Source organism: Ixodes scapularis, unplaced genomic scaffold, assembly GCF_016920785.2.
Source record: "Ixodes scapularis isolate PalLabHiFi unplaced genomic scaffold, ASM1692078v2 PGA_scaffold13__105_contigs__length_92229423, whole genome shotgun sequence".
Classification (NCBI taxonomy): Eukaryota; Metazoa; Arthropoda; class Arachnida; order Ixodida; family Ixodidae; genus Ixodes; species Ixodes scapularis.
The window spans coordinates 63,228,621-63,252,011 of record NW_024609839.1 but is presented as its reverse complement, the minus strand read 5'-3'; the positions used below and the strand labels follow the sequence as shown (position 1 = coordinate 63,252,011).

The 23,391-nt window shown below is 44.3% G+C and overlaps 1 protein-coding gene across 1 annotated transcript in view; it reads left to right on the top strand.

Annotated features, from left to right (window-relative positions):
• The window catches only part of LOC115316926 (sodium-dependent serotonin transporter), a 131,102-nt gene extending 108,074 nt beyond the window's left edge, over positions 1-23,028 (top strand). Inside the window, exons 6-16 of the mRNA XM_029976442.4 lie at positions 5,174-5,288; positions 5,371-5,503; positions 8,527-8,661; positions 9,069-9,297; positions 11,381-11,628; positions 11,724-11,823; positions 13,245-13,345; positions 13,916-14,095; positions 15,128-15,364; positions 17,474-17,704; positions 20,358-23,028. Coding sequence (XP_029832302.2) covers positions 5,174-5,288; positions 5,371-5,503; positions 8,527-8,661; positions 9,069-9,297; positions 11,381-11,628; positions 11,724-11,823; positions 13,245-13,345; positions 13,916-14,095; positions 15,128-15,364; positions 17,474-17,704; positions 20,358-20,555 — 1,907 coding nt within the window. The 3' untranslated portion in view covers positions 20,556-23,028. The remainder of the gene's footprint in view (positions 1-5,173; positions 5,289-5,370; positions 5,504-8,526; positions 8,662-9,068; positions 9,298-11,380; positions 11,629-11,723; positions 11,824-13,244; positions 13,346-13,915; positions 14,096-15,127; positions 15,365-17,473; positions 17,705-20,357) is intronic.
• Positions 23,029-23,391: the final 363 nt, after the last annotated feature.

The window sequence follows — 23,391 nt, the reverse complement described above, 5'->3', positions numbered from 1 at the left end:
CAGACCTAAAAGCTTGTCCGGTGACAGATAATCTAAAAAAAAAGTATCTGGCAACTATTGCATAACTTTTCTTCAACCAAGACAATCCCGAGACGCTGTACATGTTTTTTCCAGATGTGTACCATGTGTACATTCAAGCGTTTGTGTTTTTATAACGACAAAATAGGCAGCATTGGATGCTGTTCTTTTATTCAATGGTGGTAGCATTGCACAAGACAATGTTTTGAAGTCCTGTGGATGGAACCCTGTTTGGAAAGCCATCGAGTGGCTGAGGGAAGTTGACATCACTCGAATATACTTTACCGACCAATCCACACAGCAGGTCGCAAAAGAGGTCCGGCAAGCAAGGCGATAAGCCTAAAGGCGAAGACATGAGTTTAGCAATGTCTTTCAAGGTTGCGGCTATTGCAAAAATGACTCCGAGGCTGTTAGTGCCAATAGAAATTCGTTATTCACCAGTTTTTTTTAACTTTAAACTCAATTATCTCAAAACAGTGTTTTTTAGTACATAGGTACCATTTTTTCCTCAACCTGACACTATAGAGGGTTGATTTTTTATTCCTACCACCTACATAGGTGTTGAAAAATACTGAACTAAAATTAAAAATATGCACCTAGCACGTTTTGAGTTAGAAATTTTTTAATGCATGAAAAAAACTAAAATTTAAGTACTAGAATTAATAAAAAAATTATTTTAGATTGGTTCAAATAATTCTAGTTCAGTAGATAAAGCACAATATTTCGAACAAAATGATATATACATGACAGGAATACTGCTAATAGTCACCGAGAAAAATGTTCCTCAACATGGCCTCAAATGCATGGGGAGTATAGAACTTACCCTGTTTAAATCGCGTCAAAATCGTACGTGGGCCAAACGGAAACATGTATAAACGAGAAGAGGGCAAGAGGACATTCGGGTGGTGGAAGAAAACAGTCCTCGTCGGGCAATCTGGCACTGCACTGCGATAGCTGCCCCATCCAACTAGAAATTGAAAAAAAAAAAAAAAAGCAATTCTCGGGAGTTAGGCAGAAAAGATAGCCGGGGAAATTCACGACGAAGTTTGCATCAGATAGGAAGGGGGAAGCCCGTTTATCAGCGCGCCATCGCTGCACCTGAGAGGAGTGTTTCTTTCTAAGCGAGCGCTCAAGTATGCGGTACTGCGGCAGTATACTTCAGCCGACGCTACAAGCTACCAATCAAGTAGCGCCAACAGCGCAAGTCACTGGGCCTTTTCGGTTCATGATTGGTCCTGCGATGATAGAACACGTACATAAATATGACGAACACCATGATGGTGCGCTTTTGACTCTGCCTGATTGGTTCCATTGGCTCGTTGCATCTGGACTTAATTAAGCGGAAACGTACTCCATAAAGCATATCCTTTTCGATTAACTTCGGCTGTGAGTGCGCTTCGTCCTTGTGTACTTCTTGGTCCTTGTTTATTCGGAGCTTTGCTCCTACAAGCGATGTACCAACTAGCCCATTTGTCTACCTTAATGCGTTGTTTTCCTTTTGTATACATTTTATGAAGTTCCACGACACTCTGTAGTGCCTGCGGAAACCGAGAGAAAAATAAATGAAATAAAATAAAACGTCGTTCTGGGTCTGAATTTAACTCCAGTTTCGCAGTTCCCTTCTTCTTCCCTTCCTCCCGTCCTCCGAAAAAAAGAAAAAAAAAAGAAGTGATATATTTTAATTTTAATACGCAGAAAGCAAAACACAGGACAGAGACAGTGTTTTGCTTTCTTCGTAATGAGCACTGTCTTTTTGCTTAATTTTATTTTAGTTGCTTTTAGCTTACATGAGCTATACTGTAAAGAATCATCTATATGTGCGCGGGGATGTCATACAAATCAGTTAGGGATTTCAAGGTGTCGCATACTTTGATAAGCACTCACGTGTATCTCCGGAGGGCTCGTCCGCGGTTTGATTGTCCGAAGGAGTGGGGGGTCTCTTCTTTATCGCGTCCATTAGAGCTCGACTTATCGCCGGGAGAGGGGCAAACCGTTGTCGCGTGTCACGATCCCATTAAAGCACATAAGACGCCGACGCGCCCGTCCCGACAGAAAAAAAAAAAAAAAAAAATCCCCCAGAAATGACGCACTAAAAAAAAAACAGGAAAAATTGGATATTTGCAATTTTATCGAGGGTTCAACACCAGAGAGCTCGGCTCTATCTGGCGTCCCGTGCGCACTGGTCTCCCCCTTCCCCTCAGTTTCCTCCCGGATACACTTTTGCAGCATCCATTATTGCCGAGTCACTGTTCCGTAAACCCACGCCTGGCGACTACCGCAGTCTCCCGTTGCAGGGAGCTACGCTGTAAACGCTCGGAATGCGCCCTCCGCAATAGACCAGCTCAACTCCCTCACGTAGTGCCACTGTGCGGTGGTGCTGCTGTCGGCACTGCGCACGCGCACGCGCAGTGCACGCGCAGTGCCGACACCTGGTGCGGGCAAAGCGGCCGCTTGTTTTGTAAACACTCTGTTTGCGTGTACAGCGTTACACACGGAGTCCGAGCGCAGACGATGCTGCTATCCGGCGGAGCCAGTCAACCGGCGTAAAAAAGTGCGTCGTCACCGCACTGTGCTCGTCGTCTTTGTGCGCTTGATTTCATGGTGGTTACAGTGTATGACAACACCTTAATGCAATTGGACGTTGCGGCAGAGAAGGGAAAATGGGGGGAGGGGGCGGGGTTGGTGACCACGCGTGTCGATGTACCTCAGATTAAGAACACGTGAAGCGACAGACGTGCGCTGCAGATTCAGGAATAGGAAGAGACATAGACTCCTCTTCTTACCGGTTTCGATAAGTAGCGGCATGGTAGCGGCGGACATGAACGCAGTCGATATTTAGTGCATGAATAGCTCCGATAGCTCACTATGGGAAGTACGTACCAATGTTATCTATATTTTTTTTTTTTTTTTTCAGGCGAGACAGAACTTGATGTGGTTTGCGACTGATTGACTTCCTTCCTCTTTAACCTCTGAACAACCTGTCAAAGAAAAGCATTCAGGTATCATCCAACACAAATGGCAAAAGCTTTCTTTTTTTTTCTAAGGGGTTGTTTTTAGATTTCTAGGTTCTTCGTGTATTATACATAAAATTAAAGAGCGTCGCTTTTCTTGAACCTTGAAGGAGCCCATTGGGACTTTGCCCCACTGAATACTTTCGTAAGTTTGCGTCCTGAGCTGTAAACTGTATTTGGTCATTCTTTTTCTTTTTTTTTTGTTTGACGCTGCCTAGAGATATAAAAATCGGCTTTTGGAACAATTTGTTTTACGTATTTGATTAGGAATAGACCACACTCCGATAAACACTAACAGAGTACAAGTAGGTGTTAGTGTCTTTAATTCATATTAAAGCAACATTCTAGCTTCAAAACGGCTAAGCAAGGGGGCGAGTTTTATCAGCATTTAATACAATAATTATCTCGTGCGTGTGTTTATTCAGCGGGAGGTTAGTGAACCCCAATGCGCATCTGATGTCTCAGCTGTAAATAAGAAAAGAAGCCAGCGCAGTACATCTGCTACCATGGCGACTTCAACGCGTTCCACGCTGAAATGATCAGGACCGTGGGCTGGTACGATGCTCATCCAGATCCTGGAGAGGGGGGGGGGGGGGGGGGGGGGCGAGGACAGTTTCACGATCCCTTGGTTCTGCAGCGCGAGCTTTCGCTTCACGTGCTCCGATCCACATTTGTACGACCTAAATATCATCAGAACGGAAATGCTGGCGTCATATACCTGCATCCTTTTTTTTTTTTTTCATTTTATGTTGTCGTTGTTTACCTGTTTCCCAAACGTTTTGGGCGACCTCGTTTTGCATCGCCGACCGTACTTTGCGAAATTTGAAACCGTTTACCACTTTCTTTTGCGTCGCTTTCCTTCCGAGGGATCATTGAGGCTAATGCTGCTCAGCGAACCGGCAACTCGTAATGGGCGCGGTTCTGTTTGGTTTGATTTAGCGTGACTGTAGCTCTTAGTAAAAATAGTTTTAAAAAGAAGAATTAATACATTCTTAAGCTTCCATACCACATTCTGAGGCCCAAAAATCAAAAAGGTTAAAGAGGAAAGGCGGTTTTACACACAGAGACCATCCCCTTATGGAAATCATTCACCAAATTGCTTTCGTTTTTGCTTTTTCATACGCGACTGAAATTCTTGCCCACGTGAAATAGGCCGATTTCACCAGCCAGCCTCTTTACGCCGCCGCTGCCGGTAAACCCCCATCGTGGGAACTTTATCTTTCTGCACGCGCTACAACCCCGCTGTGAGTCTGCGCGAACAGAGCATGAGTCAGCACGAGCATGAGTCATCTCGAACTAAAGTAACTGCGGCGTCACGCATGCGTGAAGCTCTTAGTGAGATCGGTCTATTCATTGACCTGAGTTCAGAGTAAGTGACAAATGAATGAAAAAAGTTAAGTAATGTTTGTTCGATGTTTCCTAAAAGAATCCAACCGCAATTTCAAAATACAGGTAAATCCAGGTCCAGCAGGATGTTAATTTACTTGAGATGATTTGAAATCCTGCATTATTCGTTCGCTATATTGTTTCGTAATGTTTTTGTGATTGTCGGCTTAACAGATGTGCCTTCGATTCAGGACTTCATTACTAAGGCCTGATGGTGTAAATATTGACCAAACGATTTGACAAAAAACATTACGCTTTCGAGCATGTATTACTGACGAAGAAGGGACGCTCTGATTTATGAATGCGGAGCGCGAGTTGTCTGCTTCTTGCACAGGAGCTGCGATGACATCAGAACACCGAGCTCTTATTTACTCATTAAAGAAAAATAGTGGGTAAACCTAAAGGCATCTAGCATTGAGGTCTACCCACTATCCTTGCAATCAGAACCAATCAGAACTCGGCGTCGCTCTGACGTCACCGTAACTTCTGCACAAGAAGCAGACGACTTGCTCTCCGCATAGTTTAGCGAGCAGAAATAAGAATGAGAGTATAAAGTAATTATCTAAACGCGATGTTGTGTAATAAAGATAAAAACGACTGTGCGACTATTTTTTTTCGCAAAAGAAGGGAGGTGGTCTCACGAAACCAATTTACTGATGGGAAGCTATGTGACACATGCCACTTAGTTAAATATATTTGATTCCTTAACTGCCTATATTGTTCTATAACCTTACGCCACTTGTGTTTCTTTCGACCAGGTTGTCCAAGCACGCAAAAACCTCTATTCGAGCCGTGCCTTCCCGAAAACCTGACTCTCGATGGCAAGCCCACGGACAGCCTCTGGATTCGTGCTCCGAGTGAACTCTTTTTTCAGTAAGCGGTTTTGGTCGATATTACGGTCGACGCAACACAATTCGTGTTGCGAGTGACTGAATGTCGTCACCCTTTCCCCCAGTGAAGTTGTCACCAAGGTCAACCCTCAAGCACGCTTTCCCGGAACTGTGTCCTGGTCACTCCTACTTTGCCTCCTCGGCGGATGGATAGTTACGTACCTCAACGTTATCCGCGGGAAGATATCCTTCAGAAAGGTAAAAATATTAACTATTGAGTGAACCGCGTTTAAATGCGGTAGCATTTCTGAGCGGATTCTACGCACTTTCGCGTCCTTGCCTCGGCTTGTAGCCGACAGAGCAGGTGGCAGGCATCTGTTACATACCTATTTTAAATATGCATACAAGGGGGTTAATACGCCCAACGAACGTGACGTGAAGTAATCGCTTCTTAACGGCAAATGCAGTCACCAATGGTGTTATGTGTTTATGTGCATATTATGTTTACATCAATATAGTAAGGGAGATGCGTTTGAATTGCAGCAATGCTACAACAAAAGTCGTCAATTGGTCCCGGGAAGTGGACAGTTATTTCAAAACATTATCCGAATTGGTTTTATATGTAAGAGGCGAACTTCATGGATATCGACGAAAAGTATTCCTAGAAACTCCGCAGCAGTTACTGAGCACTTTAATAAAAGAAAAGTTTGGCACCATGACAGAACAGCACACGACAAAACAGCACGGTCAAAACAGCACGCGTCAAAACAGCACGCGTCAAAATAGCACGCGACAAAACAGCACAGCGTCAAAACGGCAAAGCGACAGAAGAGCACGTGCCAAAACAGCACGGCGGTAAAACAGCACAGCGTCAGAACAGCACAGCGTCAAAATAGGACATTGACAATACAGCTAGGGTTTGGCGTATTCGGTTTTTATTATTTTGAAACTGGGCGTACATTTTTCGGTTTTTATTACAAGCAGAAGTTTTCGGTTGATTGCTGAGAATATTTGTAGACGCATAAACTTTTCAGTTCTTTTCGGTTTATTGACGAAAACCAGTATACTGACGAAAATGCAAAATTTAAAGGCGTTTGTCTAAAATGAATAGTAAATAAACCAGGTACTGGATTTCTTATTTGTTGATGTCTGTGGCAGCCGACGCGACCTGTTCTGCAAGACGCTATGGGGCTCTATCGTGATCTGACATCATCGTCATGGGCTTGTATATGTACGCAGGACGAACACGAGCTTTACTAACACTTCGGTCGGAGAGGCAAATATCAAAATCCAAAAATTTCCAAGCATTGTACTCAGTGCGTTGTTCCCCCATTTTCACGAGTGCGAGAGGTGGTTAATTCGCGCAGACCAAGAAACGACAATAATGCAAGCGTATTTATTCCCTCCTCCAGTAAACGGAAGCTAGGGGTGTTAAAAAATGTGCGGCATTTACAGATGCCCTTTAATTTCATTGTACAGTCCACGATTAAACTCTCTTCTTTGAAGAAAGAATTCTGCACACAAATCCCTATCAGGTGAAAAACCCAGATTTCGTCCTAAAGACCATTGCGTCGGTTTAACTTTTGTTGAAAGTTGAACCGATCTTGGACACAAGCTGAAAACTGCGAAATGAAGTGGTCATACGTTCGGTAATGAGGCACATTTCTCCACCCACCCCTCCAAACGCCCTCGGAAATACTGACCTTTTTCAGTTAAAACCGAATTTGTAAAAAGACATTTCGTCGTACTTTTACCGGTTTTATCAGTTTAAGCCGAAAACGCTGAACCCTAAGTAGAGCGTATGGAGTTAAAAAAAAAAAAAAATTCACGTCTCAAAGTAGGCACTGTAAAGGAGTGGAGGGTCTAAACCAATTCCTCTAAGGTCAACTCGTCGACGGCCAATATGTCGAATTCGTCCTCACGGGAGCAAGTTGGGAGTGGGGAGTATACTCGATGCGCACATGAAGGCTCCGTGGGCAGTACCGAAGCCCCCGCTGGTGCGTATTATGGCTGTTTCTCGAGCAGTTCTGCTTACGTTGACGCGCAAGTTTGCTGGTGATGTCGTCTACAATAAGTGAATCAATCGCACGGCAACATGTTGTTGTTAGTTGTTAAAAGAAAAAAAAAAGAAGTGTGTGCGGCAACGGTGTGCTTAGCGTTAGCCCATGCTGTGCGGCAACAACATTAAGGCCATGGCATGTTTCTGCTTCCCCGGTTTCCACTCGATCGAGGCCTTCGTCGGCAATAATCTGTGAATTTAACTCAAAACAACTTCTCGCCTGCAAGCTGCAGCTGCGTGTTTCCGGAAATTTTGTTCACGACGAATGAACCCCACAGAGTCCGTGCTCATGGTACATCATGAATTCGCTCGACATTAAGTTGCCTTATCTTCCCGGTTCTATCAATGCATCTGTAATCAACGCATCTCCCGTTTTTTTGGGGGGGACGTTTGACACTTAGATGGTAATTACGAAACGACGAGTACCCTTATCGGACCGCCGAAAACCAGACGGTTCATAACTTGAACTTATGCATTTCTTTTTCCCAATAACTTTTTCTCTTTCGCTGGGTCTAAAAAAAAAAAAAAAAAGACCTGACAACGCGGCCGACATCGAGGCGAAGATATCACCTCTAACTACCCAATCTCTTCAAAGATCAGCGCAGTTAAGTAGTAGTAACTACTGCTAACTTCGTTCGTTTTTAGCAATCACACAGCAGCACCAGTCGGGACACTGACTTAGCAATGAAATAGGCAATAAATTCCTTTATAACCTAGCGACAATAAACGAATGGGTTAAGGAGTTTCGAAAATATTCGCGCAGAGGGAGGTGAAGAATGCGCTCGAAGTTGCTACATACGTGCTGTTTTGTCGCTGTGCTGTCTTGACGCCGTGCTGTTTTGACGCCGTGCTGTTTTGGCACGTGCTCTTCTGTCGCTTTGCCATTTTGACGCTGTGCTGTTTTGTCGCGTGCTATTTTGACGCCTGCTGTTTTGTCGCCGTGCTGTTTTGACGCTGTGCTGTTTTGACGCGTGCTGTTTTGACCGTGCTGTTTTGTCGCGTGCTGTTTTGTCGTGTGCTGTTCTGTCGCGTTCCCGAAAAGTTTACGTAGAACAGGACGGTGCAAAATGCTATCGCATTTCTACCTCAACCTGCGCAACGTTTTCGGCAATAATATTTGCAGAATTATATTATCGTAGGGTAGGAGGGTCGCTATTTTAGTGGATCGCTTTCCTTATTTGCACGTCACACTATTGGTTACATAGCACCACTTTCTTTGCAGACGGCCATCGTCCCGGCTATAATGGTGACGCTTTTTCTGTGCGCCATCTTCGGAACCATCACCAGCGATCCTGGATTCCAGAATGGCCTTCATTATTTCTTCTCGTTTGACTGGCACTCCCTGCGAAAACCCGACGTGAGTTCCAATTTGTCCGGGAAGCATTTCTACATTCATTCCTAAGACCATACAAAAAACACGGCAATTCACCTAACATATTCTCGTAACAAAAACTCTCCTAACAAAGATTCTCCTGAGAAAAATTTTCGTAACAGATGGCCGCCTCTAATATTCAGCGATTGCCTCCATCTGCTACTGGTCAGACCTTCGTTTACACGGATTAGACTGCGTAATCTCCCTGAGCTTTGTCAAAGCCACGAAGGCCGTGCTCATCGACGCTCTAGTTTTAAAGGTGTTTTTTGAATATGGTAACGCAGCAGCTTGTTCACGTGACCAGGTGTATCTCACCTGAGGCTGACCCGTGAAGCATGGAGATGCAAGTAAAATCTAACTCTACGATGACTGGCTTCTTGTTTTACTGGCAGATGTGGAACGACGCGGCAACTCAAGTGGCTCTTAGCCTTGGTACCGGAACGAGCCTTCTGCAGCTTTTGGGTCGCCGAGGCAGCAAATACCGCGGCCTGGTACACGACGCCGTCATTGTGATTCTCGTCAACATCATCGTGTCTTTCTTCAGCGGCGTTGTGGTGTTCTCTTGCCTCGGCTACGTCTCCAAGGCCATCAACAGAACCTGCATCAAGTTTCTACAGGAAGGCAAGTCGCCGCTGCTTCAGAGTCGTTTTATCTGCATATCAGAAGATTATCTAACTTTCTGTATTGGGGTAATCAGTTATCTAAGATGTTCAACATGAGCGCTTTAGTATCTTTGACTTAGTTGCACGATTTAATTTGATAGGTTGCCTTTCTAGAAATATTTCTGATGCTCTATCTTTAGAATTACACAAGCCCACATAAGTTGGTAGTTACGTCTTCTACTCTCTCCGACACTCATAGTCACTATGAACTTAAGAGACGCAGGGTGCGGCGAGTTCAGAGAATCTCATTATCGCTCCACAGCCAATAAGATTAGAGCATTCGGATTATGTGATCGTCGAAGAACCAATCACAAAGCAAGAATCCTGAACATAATGAGCTAGGCCCTGCCTTTTTCAAATCCCCTATTGACTATAGCCAGTATTTAAAAAGAAAATAGCGGAACGAAGGAAATTTGAGAAATAAAGCGCGAACTGTATAGTCTCTGTATTGCATGACGCAATATAACTATAAGGAACTTGCCTTCGTGTTTCTGTGTGTGTGTTTTGCGCGTTTTGAAATTTTTGTCTGTATGTAGTTTTTCTATTTAGGAACTAAATACCTGAACTGACGTAAGTGGGCCCTGATACAAACTGAAAAAACAATATATATATATATATATATATATATATATATATATTGTTTTTTTCAGTTTTTCATTATATATATATATATATATATGAAAGTAAACGCACCTCGAAGCTTTTCGCGGAGCTTTATTACATATAGGTCGACGTTTCGGCCTCAGCCAGAACTTTTTCGAGACATATATATATATATATTGTGACACCGTTTGTGACACCCGGTTCCATCTTGGTTAGTACAGCTCGTCAATGTTTCCATTGTACATGTTTAACGCTCTGGGCTGAATTAAAGGTTTGCATTAAAAGAACCACTACTTCATCTCCTGACATAAGCTGCGTAACTATTGCATAAAGGTATATAAATATATTCAAAGCACAGGAGAGGTACTTTCCATCAGCCATGCTGAGGAACCTTGAGATTTGTTTTATCGCGAGTTTCGTACAGCCAAGGTTTTATTCATTTAGGAGTGGAATTGTACTGCAAGTTTCCAAACCTTTCTGTTACGTCACGTTTTGAGAACGCGGCCAGGATAAATCCCACAAATAAAAGAACACGTTCTCTCCAGCACGCTGACAGCGGTAGACGGCTCGAGTTTTTCTTAAACGTTGTTTTTTCCCCCTTTGGCTTTGTCTTTGCTTAAGAGGCAAAGCGTCTTTGCGAAGGCAGAACATACAGTGACAACCCGAATGACGGCATCGCAAAGTTTCACCTGCCGGAGAAAGAAACAAAACCCCATAAACCAAACTTCCTTTGTCGCTAGTCTAATATGTTGCAGGCGCGTTCTTGACGCACGTGCAACGCCGCCCGTACTTGAGAGTATAGGCATGCCCGATGTCTGGGTTTTCTATGAGCGTAATAATTTATTGTTATCTGCCTTTTTTGTTGTTTTACGCCGTCTGTGTTGAGTTATCGAAAAGGCTTCATATTTTTGTTTCCACGTTAGTTTCGTTTCTAACCTCCACGACTGTGTTTCGAATTTCGCGAAAGTTTCATTTGTTGGCATTTTCGTGCTGGTGTTTGCTCATTGCGCGTGCATTTTCTGAAATTTAAACTTCGGTTCAAAACTGTTGTGTAATATCAGGGCAGAAAACATTCTTTGCAAGTTAAATGGTGCCAAGGTAATGTTAAAGTATAGTTTCTCATATAAATGCTAAGGACAGTGTGAGACCCTAATTGGTGATATGTATTGTATTAATTGCGTTAGACAGTGAATGGTTAGTGAGCTCAATGGGGGCGTGGTGTATTCATTGTATAGATGAGTAGTTTAGACAGCGCGACCACAGGTAGTCCGGGTTTTTTTAACGCTGATAACGCGGTAGTGATAAACGACCGCACGCTGGTACGATGCTCATGCAGATGAAAAGGTTAGGGCAGGAGAGAGAGACTGAACCCAGGATCTCTGTACTAAGTCCCCGATTTCGAGCGGATAATCTAATATTTTGAGGGTCTTTGGCTGCAGGTTTCGGAACCCTCTTCTCCGTGGTACCAGCGGCACTCGCCAACCTTCCCGGCTCCGTGGTGTGCTCCATCCTGTTCTTCGCACTCCTCGCGCTCCTCTGCCTGGGACGGATGGAACAGATGGTCCTGACCATGATCATCTGTCTGCTCGACAAGATGTCCAGCGCACAACTGAGGAAGCGTTACTGCCTGTTTGTGCTGGGCATATGTGGCATTCTCTTCGCCGCCGGGATCATCTTCACGACTCCCGTAAGTTTGAATGCCACAAATTCAAGGAAGTCAAGACGGTGACAAAGTAAAGACATTGTTGTTTATTGAATGCAAATATTCGCTTTATTCTACAGGCCGGCATTCATATCCTCGCTGTGATGGATGCGTACGTTTTTTCCTGGGCAGCGTTCCTCCTTGGGTTCTTGGAATGCGTGGTAGTTACTTGGATTTATGGTGAGTATATTTTAAAAGGTTCCAGCTCAAAATATTTTTAGAACGCAGCTCTTAGGCGCTCGTTTCCGGCTTGAGCGGCGTCGCCGTCGCCGTCGGCGTCGCCGTCGGCGTAACCGCGCGGTGCATTATGGGTAAATTTCCCCGCTAAATCTAGCGGGAAAAATTTCCCCGCTAAATCTAGCGGAAAATTTTCCATGCTAAATCTAGCGGAAAAATTTCCCCGCTAAATCTAGCGGAAAAAATTTCCCCGCTAAATCTAGCCGAAAAAATTCCCCGCTAAATCTAGCGGGGAAATTTTTTCCGCTAGATTTAGCGGGGAAATTTACCCATAATGCACCGCGCGGTTACGCCGACGGCGACGGCGACGCCGCTCAAGCCGGAAACGAGAGTCATGTGACCCCCTCCTGAGGTCACGTGACCTCGGAGGGGGCACGTGACTCCCCCCACGTGACCCCACCAAGGTCACGTGCCCTCGGAAGGGGGTCACGTGACCCCTCCCCAGTACACGCGGCCCTCAGCACCCTTCCCTCCTCCTCCTCAAGAGCTGCGCTCCAATTCGGCGTTACAGGGAATTGTAAACGGCTTTCACTTTTTTTTCATAAAAATAAGTTTAATTAAATTCAGCTCAAGCAGACGCGCCTAATATCTAAACACTGACGAAAATGATACTAAAGTGCAAAGTTGTCTTGTGATTTTAAACGATAGACCTAAAGCGTTGATGGGGATTTTAGATGACCCTTTTAGTCACGGTGTCTGAGAAGCCTGATAGCTCGGTCTTCTTTAAAAAGCTAGGAATGTTTTCTACCTTATTCATTTAATTGGCCAATCCCAAACTGAAAAAGATCTATATTTTACCATATTTTGGTGCTAATTCATAGCATATGTAGTTAATTTATTAAGACAAATGTTTCAATTCAAAAGAGGTCAAATTATGCTTTTAAAGTCAGAAGATTCAACTGTATAACCTCTGCTTTCAGATACTCGTTTTCTACGTACAATTAAAGAATGGAATCGGCAGTACACTGCTAATATTTCAATGTTTTTGCATAACATTTCTTTCAAAGTTTGTTGAACAAAAATTATTAATTCTTTTTTGTTTTTATCCATTTTTCCTTGATAAGCATGTTTATTAATATTTCTTAATTTTTGTGTATGTTTCTTTTCACTTGTTTGCACCCTCTATACACCTTTGTCACTTTACTGTATGATACCGTCTGAGTGTTCCAGAATAACTAAAATCAATTAATCAATATATCTTTACAGGCTTCTAAGTCAAAAGAACTATTCAACCCGATATTAAAAAAAACTCAAAAATTTACAAATTAGGATTTTTATTATTAAGGATTTAGCCTTGTGTTGTTTTAATATTTAGTTGTGCAAGAAAAGCCGATGACGTTAGGGATCTGTTCACTTGCCCTTAGGATTCAAGCAGTTCTCCGGAGATACCGACACCATTCTCCAACAGCGCCTTGGCAAGGGATGGATGTTTATCTGGTCGTTTGTGACACCGGGGTCCATCTTGGTTAGTACAGCTCATCAATATTTCCCTAACACATATCCAAAGCTCTGGGGTGAATTTAAGGTTTGCATTAAAAGAACTGCTACTTCAGCTCCTGACATAAGCTATGTAACTATTGCATAAATATTTTTATATAATACTTATGACAGGTCATCACTATACCACTTTTACTATTTATCATTAGCGATAATGTATCACACCCCTCACTATACTATTATTGCTCTAAACGTTCTTCAAATTTCTCTGGACGTTTTTAACGTCTTGATGTAAGTTATTTCAATACATTTTGTTTTACACTAATCAAAATTTCTCATCACCGTGACAACTGTTTTGTTCACTTTTTCGAACCTCTGGGGATCTACCAGTCTCTGCACTTCTTATTGCATAGAAAGGTATGCCTGAAACTCGAATTATTAATCTACCTGTCTTCTAGACTACAACTTGTCAAGAGCAAGTCAAAACATTCAAACGGCCCGTGCTTTTTCATAAGAAGAAGAAAACCTTTGTTGTGTGAACAATATTATTGAAAACCTTCGCCCTACATTTCACGACAATGTACTTCTGATGTTCCAGGTGGTTCTTGTGTTCACAATTTTCGGCAGTCCGGAAATCGCATCGGGACTGTTCAAGAACTCCTTCTGGGGCCCCATTCTTGGCTGGACCCTGTTCTTTCTCGTCATCTGCCCCGTTCCGGGTTACATTGTATACAAGACCATCTACACGTGGTGCTACACCAAGGGAGGTCGTTGGGATGTAAGTTCATTTTCCTCCTTAAAATTTATATGCGATACAAAAGTTGTACCATATGCTACTAATATATTTCATGGCAGTTTTTGTAAGGGCCTTGAAACACTATTCGGAGAGCAAGTCGTCTGCTTCTTGCGCAGGGGTTGTGGTGACGTCAGAACGACTCCGAGCTCTGATTGGCTTTCATTAAAAAGATGTAGTGGGTCGTCCTCAATGCCAGATGCCTTGAGGGCCCACCCACTGTTTTTTTTTTTTTTCAGTTAGCCAATAAGAGCTCGGCGTTCTGTTATCATCGCAACACCTGTGCAAGAAGCAGACGAACTTGCGCTTCGCATAGTCCCCGACAGCTGAAGAAACGCAGGGTTTGACTTACAATGTTCATGCATCCTGTTTCGTGATTGGTTCTTTGGTGCCCTTATTGGATAATGCCGCATACTCATTGGCCGAAGGGCGATAATAAGATGCTTGGGACTTCTCACGCCCTGCGTTCCTTAAGCCGGCAGCGACCATAGTAAGTACTTTATTTACTTTTTCTTCACTCATAGGCAGTTGAGTTAACAAATAAAATTAACAATTGTGTCGATGCATTTGGCTTATTCATTGCTTAGGGCAGTGGTTCTCAACCATCGATGTTTCCCGGACCCCTTGTGGATCAGCGGAGATGATGGAGGACCCCGTTCGGGGTGAGAGGAGAGGAAAAGTATAGGTTAAATATAATATTGATTTATTATAAATGGATATAACTAAGGGATAGCGCGAAGTAGACCTCTCTTGTTGATGTACACAAAAGAAAACTCGCGCGAAAACGGAAACATTTCTTCTCAATCTGTAAAAAGACAACTTTTGTTGCCGGGCTTGACTGATGAGGCATGGCTTCGCGGAGCCCTAGAATGCCTTCGCGGACCCCAAGGGTCCGCGAACTCCAAGGGTCCGCGAACCCCAAGGGTCCGCGAACCCCCACTTGAGAATCACTGGCTTAGAATATAAAAAAAAAAAAATATTTCACATATTGTTTTCTTTTGTGCGTCGAACCTACAGGAGTTTAAGAGGCTGGTGAAACCCGTGCCATTGTGCACAAAAGTGATGAAGGTGGACAAGCACACGAAGCAGGGCAAGGACCTTTCGCCGGCACCTCGGATATTGGTGATCCGCAAGAACGACGCCAGTCACCACGGCCAGTTGTACATTCCGTACGGCTTCGTAGTTTGTCCGGAGAAGAGTCCGAAATCCAACAGAACGCAGGGAAACAAGCTCGTCTTTTCATTCCCAGATGTGGTAAGAAATATTTCTGGTTGGGTATGCTTAGGGTGTCTACGAGCGGGGAAAAACTAGAGACAATTCGAAGATTTGACGAATTGGGTTTTTGTGAAACAGCCGGGGTCGAGAAAATTGTCCAGAACGTTATGTCAGGCGTAGGCACGAAAGAAGTATTGGTCATGTTTCATTTTTACCACAGAATGTGTTATAGACATGGGTTTCATTCGAAAAGTGACACGCTTGACTGGCACTGAAATTACTTTACCTCATGATTTCGCGTGACTTGACGGCAATTTCGGGTGTCATGTGACGTCACGTGACATGATGTCGCAGGACGTAACACACCAACGGGATGCACCCAGCTTATTCGCCACAAATGGTTAGCCTCTATGAGTTTATCAGATGCTTAAATTCAATTCAAGACATGCCTAATTTATTTATAACATATCGGCTGCATTCGTCCTTTCAAGACTCGTGCTTCCCAAAAGTATTAGAGCAGCGGTCTCTAGATTTCGTACACGGAACAACTCCCGTAACTTAAAAATAAATGCAAATCAAGTTCGCGTCACCGGTCTTCTTTTATAATGCCTGTTGGGGTAGCCATCGCTGCGAAAACGGTTGATTATTTTAAACACTGAAAACGCTAGAAAGTACATTTGCAAAAGCACTTTTGCATTTGCAAAAGTGACTCTTTTGCAAATGCAAAAGAGTCGAGAATGCGAGACGTAAACGTGACACTAAAGAGCGTTACAACCGAGAGAACATTGCAGTGTCAGTGCCATCATCGCCGTGCATACGCAGTACGCGCATGGGCGACAGAAGTGGCTGTATAACTCTTGCTACATAAACACTTGCCCAAGATTTACCGATCCAAGAATGTGTTCTATGTATGATGATTTTGTCGGCTATGGTTAAAGTACTCTTGCATTTCTTTTTACTGTGAACTTGGTTTTGTTATTTTATAGACTTCACCTTTTTCCTCCTATATGAGATTCCAGGTCAGTAATTAGATTTTCCAGGGTACCACTAGGCTTTCTAGTTTTAAACCCCTAGGCATTTTGTAGCTATAGTGTGGCCTGAAAAGTTGCATATTGTTCACAGGCTCGTTGGTGCATCATCGCAGTTTCTCTGGAATCGTATGCATGATGAATGCTGCCTGTATAAATCTGGATGCAACTTAGAACCTTCTTAGGCGCTTCTTTCAATATCATTGTGGAATGGCTACTAGTAGTATTATCATTGTGGAATGGCTACTAGTACTAGCTGCTGTCGTAGTTCTTATTTGGAACGACACCGGCTACGTTTGTTATTAAGAAATTTGTAAATCTCTACTCCTTTTTCCGCTAAGCTGACTGGATGGCGGACGCTATGTGCTCGTTGAACCAGTCAATCGCTGGTCTCGCACTACGCAGGTGATCATGCTACCTGCACATTCACTTGCGCGGAGCGCAAGCTAAGACGGTGAAAAGCAGGTGATTGACTGGTGAATCAAAGTCAAGTAGTTTCCACGGCTCTGTCAGATTAGAGCCGAACGGAGTATAGATGTTTTGGAAGCTCTACTTCAGAATAATGGGAGAGGAACAGATCGACATTGAGAAGCGCCCGTTGATTATACCGTACATTTCCTCGTAGTAAGTACATATCTTTATCAGCATCAGGCCTAAGTCTTTAATTTGCATTTTCTACCACAACGTAGAATCACTCGAAATTCTCCGACGTCTTACATCGACCACACACAATTATCCTTTTATCAATTATTTAACTCTGGCCTCGGCACTCATCACTCGAACTGGAGCATGTATACGTTGGTACTCGAAGGACCACCTCATAGCGACACGTGAGCTGCAATTCAGAACCTACCCAAAAGGTTTTTGGCGGAGTACTACCGACTGAGAACTCAGAAACCAAAGTGCGCATCAACCCACTATTTGGAAACAAGTCCGTGTCTGTGCATACCAGGTGTGGGCGCTGCGCGTTTGCCGAAACCGAACCCGGGGGAGGAAAGGCTTCGTCGCATGCACAGTGCTGACATCATCGCCGCAGCATTAACGTGGAGTCAGAGAGTTCAGTCGGTGTATGTCGGCCACTTCACATTAGGCTAACAGGCGTCTCCGACGTCTCTTTCAGGACAAGTCGTACAGCCTGACAGACAGTAACGTGACACGACTGATGCCCCCACCACGATGCGACGAGATCTTCTTCTACACGCCCCAGATGTCTCAGATGAGAAAGAAGCTCCAGATGGGCAGCTCCATGGAAGAACTGCCCCAGACGCCCACCAGTTCCTCTACCCGGGTGTCGGAGAGCTCCACGTCCGATCATTCGGAGAATCTGCACAACGGGAGAGACGACTCTGACGTGGGTGTTGCAGTACACGTTCCCCGATGGGGCGTGCGTTGTGCCATACTCGGGGATTTGGGAAATATACCTTCTTGACCCATTTGGGATCTTGAGTGCGCGTGAGACCGATGCAGGTGATAGAGGGGGTTTTGCTGCGTTTCGCACGTGCGTCCCTTTTAAGCAATAATAAAGGCGACAGAGGACAAGACATAGAAGAAGACAAACAAAGCGCTACATGTGCAGTAGCGCCCTGTTTGTCTTTTCACAATAAAGTTCACTTGTTAATAGCGCTTTCTTTTATTTTCACATCAAAGTTCAGATGCTAGTAGTTCTCTGTTTCTCATTTTTGTTGTCCTGTTCCCTGGCTCTTTTATCATTGCTGCGCCGTAACAACAGACTACTTCCGAAAGTCCTGTAGGCAACACTGCGTGCGTTGCATTGTGGGACCTCTTTGGCCATAGGGAGGAGTGGCATGGTTTTGGTTCTGATTGCCCCGTTGATCAAGTAGTGCATATCAACATTGCATGAAAATGCAATGTTGATATGCACTACTTGTCCCTTTTCCGAAATGCACTCTTCTTGATATGCACTCTTCTCGTCCCTTTTCCGAAATACCCCAGTCTCGGGTTAAACAACACTATGGTTAACTTCCACCAGCTCGCCTGCACCCTTACAATTTTTTCAACATGAAAATAAAGTCAGCGCTCGCTTGCATTGCACCGATTCATCTTCGTGAAAGCCTCCGCTGAAACACGAACCTCCAGCGACCGTAAGGACCTGCTTAGACTTAGCGAGGAGTATAGGAATACGGCCGGCCGCGTCCCGTACCTGTTTGGTGGACAGGTTACCGGCTCCCGGAGCATTTAAGAATTCTATGGAATTGATGCGACGACAGAACAGGATGATCGGCCCGGTATAACTTCTTCCATGTTCTAGCGTAGTCCCGTGTTTACCCCGCACAAACTCTGACACGTCGGGAGCTCAAGAAAACGTGCCCCGGCATTCTATCCATATTCGTAGGCAACACCAATAGTATCATACATTTAAGGAAAGTAGCATGCTGGTAAATGCAAGCGCTCTATTGAGTCGTGACGGGATGTCGCGAAGTGAGGTTGACAAATCGAAACCGAAACATAGCGACCAAAGGGTCCCCAGAGGCTCTGCGTGGGACTAAAGCCGCTAGGATCGCTTCAACTTTGCGAGAGATCTACTGGGCCGTGTTTTTGTTTTGTTGTTTCATTATACAGCGTCCCATCTGAGCTGAGTGTGCTAGACTCGGTTTCACTCCAAGTTCAACCGCAGCCGAGGTTACGGCTCGATGGTATACCAGTCAAGCATTGTCAAAAGTGATTCGTCGCGGTGCTCATCTGTTTTTGTGCGTTCTTTATCGCCGATTAAACCAATCCCGCACAGCGAGTTCACCTTGGATAGATGGATGGATATTAATGGCTATACCCTTTGGAACGGGCGGTAGCTTGCGCCACCTAGCTTAAGTCATGACCTTGATCATGCGCTTTCTTTATGCGTAATTGGTGTAGCCGGGGTTATCAAACCCACAAAAAAATTAGCACCGTCACGACGCACTTTTGGCTTAGCTGGATTGGATCAATTTGACCCTAGCGTCTGTTGCGGTCGGACTCAAAATGAAACGGAGCATATCCTTAAAGGGACCCTATAACGATATTGCATTGGAATGATTCTCACTTCACACAAGCTTACAGCGGCTAGTGCGACCCAAGCTTACTTGCACGTAGCGCCACTGGACGACAAGCTTCTGTGTCGCGGTGTAATTTGAAGGATTAAAAAAAAACGAAACATACTTTTCACCTTTTCGTATTTCCTTTGTTTTTTTTTTTTGTTTTTTTTTTGCAAAACTCGATGACGGTATCTATCGTGAGTTGTAGTGTTACAACTTCGTGGCGATTACCCCAAGGTGAAGGTTGTTAAATGTAGCTTCTAGACTGGATGCGACCAGAGCGTGAGAACTCGATTTGGGCTCACCGATCAACGTCTCGAGGAGCATTCGATTAGTGGGTCGTGCACAATAGCTGCAATGACGCAAATAGCCGAACCTTAACAATGTCTGATAATCAGAACGTGCACTGAGCTTTGCCGATCCCAGCCGCATGGATATGATGAACAATGGCGTCATATAATCGGAACCAGATCAAGTCACCGCCTACTTTGGCGTCGAGTTGAGAAGGTGAACGCTGCTCGTTTTTCTCTGAAGTTTTTCTGCACTGCCATAGCGTGTAGAGAATCACTAACGCGTGTTGCATAGGTTATGAACGTCAGGTATTGATTCTATGTGGCATTTACTCAAAGTACGAAAGTCGTTGCACCGCCCCTTCGGATTGCGCAGGCATAGACATGTTTCGAATAAAACAAAACGCAATGGAAACATTTGCTTTGCACACGTACTCGCAATGCATCTGACGTTCGTCATCACGTCGTCGCCACGCTAATAATCTAATGTTTTTCTTCCGACACGTCAAGTCGTCTCCATAAGCTAAGTGTAGTAGGCCTGAGCTAGTGCCCGAGGCTTTCTCCTATGCTGGTATCTGTTTAAAGGAAGTCATTGCACAGAATTTCGATATTTTGTGTTGAAACATGAGTCTTTTTCGTCTTTCACACGGTCACATTACTTTATCTTTTGTCATTTTCGTTATAGATTCAGGTCTGTCGGATCAGCGTGGATAGGGACGCAGATGGAGATGACCGCATCGTGTTGTCCCCGACGAACTTGTCCAAGTCTTCGGAACCCGAAGACGACAAGCCTGCGAGGCCTCGTATAAAACGACGGTGTTCTCTGAGTGCACTCAAGCCCGAGGGAAAGGTCATCTCACCCCTGAGAACATCAAATGTATAGAGAGAACCGAGTGTTTGGACGCACGGACTTTGAGTTGCTCTAGACAAGTGAACACCCTTTGGCTGCCGCTCGGCAGCACCTTATATGCAATTTGAGTGCCCTTCAAGTACCTATGAACTTTTTAAGTATTCTTCAGATGAATTTGAAGAGTGAAGTGAGTCTTCCGAGGGTGATGCGCTTTGCACCACAACACATGGTAGCTATATGGCTTGAAACATGCCATGACTTGTTACCTTCAGATGACGCTTGAAGTGAAAGTGTTGACATTTGAAAAGTCTTGACTTGAGTTATCTACTGCGGAACGCAGTAGCCATATAGCTTGGAATTCTGCAATGTGCATCGAGTAACACTCGTGTGCCTTTGGAGTGCCTGGGGTAACCTTAAGTGACATTTGAGTTACTTTATAAAGTGAGTGTATGGTGCGATCCAAGTGAGGTACGTGTTTCTCCATATAGGTGAACAGAATCCGAGTATGTACTCTGAATGGCGTTGAAGCCCCTGCCAACTGTCCCTCTGATTGGTACTGTCCATTCTAGAGACCTTCAAGGGCTGTTACACCGACATTGTAGTCACTTTCGTGTACCTCGAGTGCTGATGAGTATATGTTTCGCACTTTTACATTGGGTAAAATCCAACACGAGAAAAGATGAAAAACGAAGCGACGAGAAACTCTCTTTCGGGGTAAGAAACACCGCAACTGGACGCGATAGCCGACGAATCCGTATTGCTATGCTTATGTATATATGTGAAGTTCCGGGTTGTATAGTTTTCCCGTGTGCATTACTTCGATATTTTCTTACGTGCGTTTTACGAGAGTGCCAACACCCATTATGTTTCTGCATGTACATTGGCGTTGTGTAAGAATACTGTGAATTTGCATATCTTTTTTTTTTATATGCGCAGTGTGGCTCAATTACCAACATTACTTTAAGAATAGGTTTGAGGCGAGTTTTGCTATATTGTGTACATATTCACTAGCTTAACTTTTTCTGCTTTCTGCAGATTCGTAGTAAACCCCCATTAAATGGATGCGACATGCGCGCATAAGAGTCGTCATTAGAGGATTATATTTGTAATAGACGTAGCCAATTTTGACGCTCGAAGCACTTTGTCTTTCGTTGGTACAATGCGCACCATATAGGTCACTGTGTGTGTTCTAAGTCTATATTGTACATACATTCTTATAGACACCTACTCCTGTAATTTTATTTCAGTACCTAAATCTTTTTTTTAAGATCTGTACTCACGCCTTTATACCGGATGTCTGGGAGAAAAGAGCCGTGTTTTACACAACTCTCAAAAAAAAAAAAAGAAAAAAAAAAGCCTTTTACCGCCGAGTGCTCCGTTTCCGTCCAGATGTAGCTTTAGCTGCTCAAACCAGATGCAAACGTTTTCAGAACTTACTGTCGTGACTCAAACGTTATCAGGCAATTTCGGAATATTTTCAATAAGGAAATGGCGGCCAAAAAACCCCGCGAATACGTGGGGATGAATGGCGTCTGATACCGCGAACGCGCCTCATTTCCTCATTTTAAATCTCCGAAGACCGCTTATAACCTTCGAATCAGATAACGGTAAGTTCCAAAACCTTTGACGCCTTGTTCCAATCGACAGTGCTACATTTGGTCGGAAACTGCGCGTTCGGCGACACGCAGTTAATTTTCGCGGTGAGACCAAGGCGATTCTCTCTCTTTTTTTTTTTTTTTTTTTGCAAACACCGATACTTCGGACTTAATCTGAGCTTCAAAAGTCAAGAAGCGCAGAGACAAGTAGGGAACTGGCTAAACATAGAACGTGTGAAGGTAAAAACAAAACAAGAACAAGATTGTCTCGTGCTTTTTATTATTTTCCATGTGCTGTTATTTATTTGCGCTTTCGGGCATTTTATTTCGCTTCATCTCAGTCCTGTCTGTATTACTACCCGGTTGAAACCTCGACTTCGTTCGCGTGCCACGACTCCTCGAAATCTGAGATTACTGACGCGCCAGATGTAGGCGCTGTAAATAGTGCAACGAATTTTTTTATCGATGACGGACTCCACGGAGTATGAATGTGCTGCAAAACAAAAAGCGACGACGTTCGCCCGGCGGCAATCGTCTCTGCGAGCTTCGTCAGAATACCGGCGAGTTTTCGCATAGCGTACCCAAATGCTTTACGCACGCAAAGGAATAGCGTCGTCCCCACGGCGCATGCGCCGACCCCAAACCGCATTTTGGACGAGCGCCTAGCGACGACGCTATTTCTTTGCGTACGCAAAGCCTCTTGGGTACGCTACATTAAAACTCGCCATTGGATGTTGCGCCGAGCGCAACGGGAACGTGTCGCCGGGCAAAGTTGGTCGGTTGTCTGCAACGTACTCGCTCTATGAAGTCCGCCAACGAAGGTACCAGTGCATTTTGTTGTGTCGTCGTTTTATTGATTCATTCCGTCTTCATGTTTGGTAAGTCATTAAAGCGATCATCATTCCCGAACATATTTTTTCTTTAATTTCGTTCTTTAGTATTTGACAGCCACCACCCCACACATGTGTGCAAAACTTCCAACTTTATGCGAATGTGTACATTGATTTCGTGCATCTTTGTTCAGGTCAGGCCATTCTCTGAGCTGATAGTTGAGCACTTCTTTCAGTTTGTAACACTCGTCGTCGAAAGAAGTTGAAAGTACATATACACGACCGAGTGTTCGCTCGTGTCTCACTACCACGTGAAGCCGCAGGCTATGCTGAGCACAAGTTCGTCTGCTTCTTTTTGCGGGGGTTGTGGTGACGTCAGAAACACACCGAGCTCCGATTGGCTCCGATTGAAGGGTAGTGGGTAGACCTAAAAGCAAGGTGCCT